The 7,696-nt window shown below is 33.4% G+C and overlaps 1 protein-coding gene across 2 annotated transcripts in view; it reads left to right on the top strand.

The window, feature by feature from the left end:
• Nucleotides 1–1,281: 1,281 nt before the first annotated feature.
• The window catches only part of LOC125054335 (integrin alpha-PS2), an 88,611-nt gene continuing 82,196 nt past the window's right edge, over nucleotides 1,282–7,696 (top strand). For both annotated transcript variants that reach the window (XM_047656145.1, XM_047656144.1), the window contains exon 1: nucleotides 1,282–1,595. In XM_047656145.1, coding sequence (XP_047512101.1) covers nucleotides 1,447–1,595 — 149 coding nt within the window. In that variant the 5' untranslated portion in view covers nucleotides 1,282–1,446. The remainder of the gene's footprint in view (nucleotides 1,596–7,696) is intronic.

Below are 7,696 nucleotides of genomic sequence, written 5' to 3'. Positions count from 1 at the left end.
ATCGTATATTTCATGTTATTTTCATATCTAATATATTCCTATTACGTAATTACTGTTGATCAATATTTAGTCGTAAGAAGAATTTTGTATTCACTTAGTATTTTTATAAATGATTGTTGTGATTGGAAATAAATAGTGATGAAATTAATGTCTTTTTTTAATCCTAAAATAATAATTTGGGAGTGAAATTGTATAAAAGCGAAAGATGATGATGGCGAAAAGATGGCTGGTCTTCTTGAGATGCTTGGTCAAAACACAATCAGAAAAGGGGTCATTGTTATCTCCTTGGTTACTTTTAACATTAACCAGCCACGGGGGCAATTAAAAAAATATATTGCCTCTACTGTTAGTAAATTTTTAAACAAATATCTAGAATAGTATGCATTACATGTATATTATTCATATATCTATGGTTCAATCTCTACGTTAGGAATATATACACATGGCTTAATATATTTAAGATATACGGAGTTATAATTTTATTAATGCGAAGATATTTAAGATATGTATTGGAAAAGGTGTGATAGAGAGACTTTATATAAAATAATCAGGAGCCATATAAATATATGAAATGAGAGTTGAGAATATTATTATTTATATAGAGTCGCCTAAATTATGTATTATCTCAAGATGACGTAGTCAGTATCCTTAGCCTTCAATAATAATTAAATATATGAATAAGCTTATGATTGTCATTCGTCAAAACATACAATCAATTTACTATAAATTCGTCACGATGACATAATAAATTCAGACAATTACATTACGCACTGGCTTATTCAATGCGAATATCTTAGAAGTCCTAGATTAGAAATGGGATACCAACATTTATGTAGACACAAATGTGTCACTATCCTTGATTTAACGTTTTATTTATAGAATTGGGACAAACACGCAGAAGACTCACTAGCCCTGCGATTCTGTAACTCACTTTTCGAACTCACACAGTGGTTTTCGCATCGGCGGTCGCTCTGAAATCAGTCGTGAACCAGTCATTTTATGATTTGGCATTCGGATAAACAATAAACTACAAGCTCCCACCTTTTCAAATGTGGTGACCTACCTGATGCTTCAGCGGGTACACAGCGTTTTAGGAATTGGTTTGATATTTTATCGACCCTATGTCGGATAGGGGTGAGAAACTGGTTCTACATAGTTTCACTTAAATATTGATTAACTACTGTAATGCTTTTGAATTCAGGCAGTTGTCACTCAGTCGCCTTCGTAGTCTACTCACATGCTACTCACTACTTGTAGTCACTACTTACGGTCGTGTCGAGCGACGAAGTACGAACGCCGTCAGTTAAAACCTATTCGCCGCGGGGAGCGTACGTCGCAAAGCCGCAAAGTTACGAACGTAAACTCGAAACGAAACATGAGGACGAATTATATAATTTTATTTAAATAAGTGTCTGTGTTGTGTTGTGACTTGGTGTTTAATTAACGATGGCCTTGCTTTTGTGTGTTTTTATTTGTGCTCTGGCCGGGGCCATGGGGTTCAATGTGGACATCCCATCCAGGGTAGTATACACAGGAAACTATAAGTCCATGTTTGGTTTTACTGTTCAATCTCACGTGGATGGCGATAGAAAAATGTAAGTTTTTTATATTTAAACTTCGCGCTCTTATATATTTTTTTAATTTATGTGTCTTTACTAAGACATGGAAAATAACGATCTAGTCGTGTCTAATAAATGGAAGACACTCTGTTCTTGTATTTTTTTTTATTTACCACTGTTTATCACTTAAGACTAATTCAGTAGTTCAAATGGTTTTGTCCTTTTCAGTCTTTTCACTAGGCCCGTGGTGTCAAGGAACCGCCCGTGGTTAAATAGCCTCGACATTCACGTGATGGAGGCTATATCATAAAATAATTTAAATTTACCGGTTAGGTAGAATAATTAACAGAAATATTACGAATAACCTTGATAATCTTGTCTCGTACGTGAAAAATCGAGCATAAATATGCTCAAGACCTTAAGATGAAATAAAAAGTATTTACGATCAGTGTTATACCTCATACATGGTCATGTGAAGGTTGAGATTACGAACGCGAGCGAATCGAAGTTTATCATAATGACATCATCGTTCAAGAAATACATAAGTGCGAGTTTTAGCACGGTTTCTATCGAAGCTATAAAGCCAATTTGTGTTTTGCTGCGAATTAATCATAAAGCTATTTTATTTAATGTAAGGTTTATATAAGTCTGTATAGCTGGATCCGACCGTTAAATCACTAACAATTTTCCGCAATATTTTTTTTTCGTATAAGTTTATAGTATATGTATTAACAAAAGTTTGTTCCGCGCTTTGCTGTTTCGTTCATTAGCCGAATTTAAATTGAAACCTTCAATTTGCTGACTCTGCTAGCTATTATTATTCCTCACGTCTGAAATTTTGTTTATTCGATTCTACTATGTAATCGTGTAAAATAAAACCACAATGCACTCTGCATTCCTATTTGAAACGTGATATCTATCGTTATTCGTGATTATAAGTCAATTGGGTGTTCGATAGTTGGCTGAGATATTGTTCACGATAGTCATTGATTTGAAAGTAAGATTAATCATAAAACTCAACTTCTAAAGTTTAAAAAAATCCAACTATTTTCATGTGTCTCGCTCGTGTAAAGTTCCCGTGTTTCGGGTATGACAGTAACAAATTTGCGTATGTAACAATTGCTTTTTCACCGGGAACCTAAGGTCTAAACGTTATACCAACACTAAGCAAATAAAACGAAAGGAAATCTGTTTCAAATTATGACGAGAAAGCAATAGGTACTTGTGTTAATTAATATGGATATATTTTACTTTGACAGAAGATACTGTAATGTAGAAAGGAATAGAAAGTATGTAAAAAGGAAGTTTTTAAATGTTTGATTATCAATTCGTGAACCAGATGACAGCTCAATAAATTAATTAAATGACTTTATAACTCTACACTAAAAACACTATATATTATATGAATTATTTGTGTAATTGTTTCACAATATTAGCTTTGGTGAAATTTGAGAACGGCGATAATTATTCTTTTTTGCTGCTAGAAGCTATCAATTTCAAAGCCATCTTGTCAAGGACGTATTGTTTGATGTCACTCTAAAAAGTTCTCATTAACTCACTCCATTAGTGTCATTCATTTATTTGTCTTGACAGATACACAATAGGATGCAAAAATTTGAATGTGGAACCGGAAACACAGGGCTGTCATATGCGCACCACATGTGCACGCGCAGACCGCACGCCCTTTTTAGCTTTTTTTATAATTTACTCGTGAACGGGCTATTTTTGTAAGGGCGACGCTTTCTTGATTTACGATCAGATACAACGACCTCTGTTCTGTGGTTGGTGTTGCTCCCGACACCGCTTTGAGAAAAAATTATACAATTTAGATAATGCAACTTGATTTTTACAGATATTTAATTTCAGTACGATGTCTAAAATTCTACAATTATTTGTTGTATTAAAAACATTTCTAAAGAATTAAGTCAAATTTGAAAATACAACTTGAAAGATATAGCTCTCGTAATCCTGAGCCAAATAAAACAAAATCAGAGTTTTCAACAACTTAATTACCAAAATTGATCTTTTCTGGTATCTGTGCATCATTTTTCATCTCGACATGGCACAAATCCATCGTTAAGGCTGAGGGCATTTACGTAGCATATCATTAACATTTTGTTTTGAACAAGTGTATAGCTAATGGTGGAGATAAGTAATGAGTGTGGACGTCTCAAGCCGCGCTCAGATGGACTTTTTATCAATCATTTATTGATGTCGACCTGTCGGAATGTAGGTTTGAGTGTTCATGTGATTTATGATTGTTACTTAGCTATATTCAAGCTGGATGAAATAGTAAATAATTTGAAATTCAAATTACAGTAAAAATTCTATATAGCGAGACTGCATTTTCTGTAGTTATAAGGAACAGAACCTTATATTGTAGGAGCAACAGCGCAACCAAAGATGTTAAATCAAGCGATTTATTAATTTTACGTATATTAGACTGTATTTATAATGATATGGATTTTACTTATGTTAGACTAGAGACTCGGCCAAGCGTTGCTGTGGCTAAAGATTTTTGTTATACATATTACATAGTAGTAAACTATTTAAGAGAAACGGCAGGAGAACACCAATCCATAATGCTTATTTGGTGATCAATACCTAGGTACGAATAAAGAGCCTTTTCTAGCGGTGGTATTTTAATTAAAAAAAATTAATACATTTTTTATAGATAGTGATGTGTCCTGAAAAATTGAAATACATACATCATTTTGTTCTATCATTAATAGTTTTCGAAGCGCACGCGATTGAAGGAAGTTTTTTGTTTATTTTTTTACACCTTGGGTTAGATTATTCAAGTTTTAGTATCCCTATTTATATACCTATATTTTTTGAAAATGAAAGATAGCCTGTCACTCGGGAGTAGTGTAGCTTGCCAACGGTGAAAGAATTTTTGAAATCGGTCCACTAGTTTCGGAGCCTATTCATTTCAAACAAACAAAAAATCAAATCTTTATAATTAGTATAGATGTGATTTAGCCGCGGGTTTCCTTTAAATTGGGGTAAATCGTGGTTATTGTTTAAAGCCTAATCAGTATAAACATGTAATAGGCGCAGGCGCCGGCATAACTGGGTTGATAACCCGTGACATGCGCTATCTCCTAAACCGCAGCTTTTGTTCACTATTATCTCATCCGGCTTCTTATCCTATTTTAAAATACATTTACACAGTAATCCTAGTTTATTTTCTGTATATACTTTTTTTTATTTTAATAGATGTATACATTATGAACTTACACACACATATAGTCAAGTATATATCTACTATAATACGATGAAAATTAATGTTTTATAACCCCAAACATTCCCATATAACTTTATAAAGAATAACTAATATGCTAGCAACGGAACATTATTCGACCTATATCTTTATGAGATTCCTCAAAAGTTTCTTAATCTAAAATGCCTTCGAGATAAGTCCAGGTGCATTGTCGATGACAGACCGCAAAGATAATAAGATCGTAACGTTTGTTTACAACTCCATTACCGTGTACTGCAATGTCTCTATCTGTGGAACCGTAGTACTGTTACAATATAATCTTTTACTCTAGCAAAATATAGATCTAAAACATTGAACGCGACCACTCAGTTAGAACTCTATATTGATAATGATGATTAGGTACAACAGAAAAATGTTTTACCGTAATTTCTATGGAAAGACAGCTTAGATATTCAAGCTGTATCTTCACTTAAGATACTCTATATATATATGTAAGTCTGAAAGGTTCAAAACAAAGGATAGTATATAAAACAGCAAGTGCTTAACCTTTGGACTTGTCAAGATGGCGTAATAGTTGTTAATATATTTAAGAAGTATATATGCAATTGATTTTTGAGAGTATCTAAGATGTGTGGCACGACTGCGCCGGCGCACGATCCATGACCCCAATACGAATATGGCGCTAGCAGACGGCCTCACTACCAGAGTTCTGTTGTAGTCAATTGACGTCATTGTATATGTATATGTGTAATTTTAATGTAGAAAAGTTAACTATAACCTATAATCATTATCATTACAATGTGTGTGTCCTGATTGTTGGTACAAATAATGAAATTAAATTCTATGATATTATTTGGTTACACCAGGGCAGTCATGTTTCTTACATTTGCAAAAAAACGTCTCAAAATACGCAGTAGCGGTGAATTATAATGACTTTGATAAGATAACTTTGACTGTTTAAGTAAATAAGTCATTAAAAAATTAAACATACTTAAAACGATACGCAAAATTCGTATTCGAAAGTCAAATTTAATCTAGAGCGATATTGCCCAATTAATCTTTCAGCAATATTTAAAATGTTGTTCAAAACTTGTCCCGCTGACATTTAAAATACTCTGGTAAAAGGTGTGGGAATATAGATCAATACGTGAGATATTTAACTATATTGAATACTTTCTCTACTTATTTAATAACATACATGTAATGAAACACACTAGTAGGTACTATGCTGATCTGCAAATATCACTATACAACTACGACCTCCGTATCTCTCTGTAGCTTATCTGATGGTAAGTGATACGGCCGCCTATGTACAATCATATCTTTTAAGAATTGGTACGCTCTTTTCATAAAGGACACTAAGTCGAAATGGTTCGGAAATACTTCAGAAGCTGGTTCCTCATAGTGGTGGTGCGCAGCAAAAACTGCCTCAAGAAACGCTCAGATGTGGAACGACGGACTTCGAGGTGATACGGATGGTATTCTGTATTCTGCCTTGATGTATTGGAGTCTTTGAGATGTGGCTGTGTGGGTAGTACCAGGAGTGGTATTGCTCATGCGGCTCGCTGCTAAACTTATAATGTACCTAAACAAACTTACCCAAAATCCTAGAAACCTGCAAGGTTATTTTTATCAGGAAAACCGAAAAGCTTTAGTAGAAATAAAGATATTGGTCCGTCAAAATTCCCCGAACGGCGCAACAATTACCCATAATCTTAATATATCGAATGCAATTTAGGTCAGGGAGGCTGTACGCAGAACAACCTCATACAAAAGGTAAATATCGTATTGTTTCTGACATTGACCTTAATAAAGTAACTTTAAGGGCTATTTTGAGCTTCGGCAAATTGTGACCGCAGATTCAATGCAGGCACCAATTTCCAGTATTGGTCGAGGCTGAATTATGAATAATGATTTATTACTTATTATGAATGACATATTTATGTGACACATTTACGTAAATAATACCACAATCCAAGCAAATAAAACTTTAAGACATTCGGTTTCTTTTCGAAATGTCTTACCGAACACTTAGCACAAATATTCCGATAGAAGAATACATCGATTCTATGTGTGATTCCTGGTTACAAGACTGAGATAGTATTTTTCATACTTCTTACTGAATATATGCGTATTTTTTTGTGTAGGTCACTTTCTACACTAATACTATTAATTAAATATTACAATTATTCCAATTATTACAAAGTTAAAAAATCTATCTTTTTCCTTTATTAATACGTCATTACTAAATCTTAATTGATGTATCATGTTGACCTAAATATGTGTGAGGCAAAATTAATTAACTTAGCAGACACCAACTCAAGTTCAATGTCATTTACAGTCAGTAATTGTTGTATGCAGTTGTTAACCCAATGTTAAATTAATTTGTAAGTAGGGTAAATGTTTAAAAACTCCAATTTAATAACAAAATGTAAAGTGATAAGTTCCTATTTATGTGTATACCACATTCTACAAAAGAATATGTCGATGTGTTCAGGATATTATAACTTAAAGAGGTAAAATTAAAAGGGGAAAGTATATAACGGAAAATTGCATTTTAGATATATCAGGATTAACACGTCTGCAGAAATAATAGGTTCTTATTTATAACTAACTATATAACTAACATTTACATAAATAATGATCATAACTTTTCGTAAACGCACTTCTGGCAATATCCATGGGCGGCGGTATCATTTAACATCAGGTGAGCCTCCTGCCTATTTGCTTCCTATTACATAAATAAACACTTTACTATGTGCGTTTTGTTTACGGGCATTTATCAATTCAATTATGTATATAAATACGTAGTACTCGGTGACAGGCTTACCTGAGGTGTTACAATAAGTACTATTTCCTTCTCACCTATTATGAGTTCTTAATGAGCTAAGAACTCAGGCCGTGTGAAAAGAAA

The sequence above is a fragment of the Pieris napi genome, chromosome 12 (genome assembly GCF_905475465.1).
Source record: "Pieris napi chromosome 12, ilPieNapi1.2, whole genome shotgun sequence".
Classification (NCBI taxonomy): domain Eukaryota; kingdom Metazoa; phylum Arthropoda; class Insecta; order Lepidoptera; family Pieridae; genus Pieris; species Pieris napi.
The sequence above is the reverse complement of the archived record's forward strand: the minus strand, read 5'-3'. Positions and strand labels throughout refer to the sequence as shown.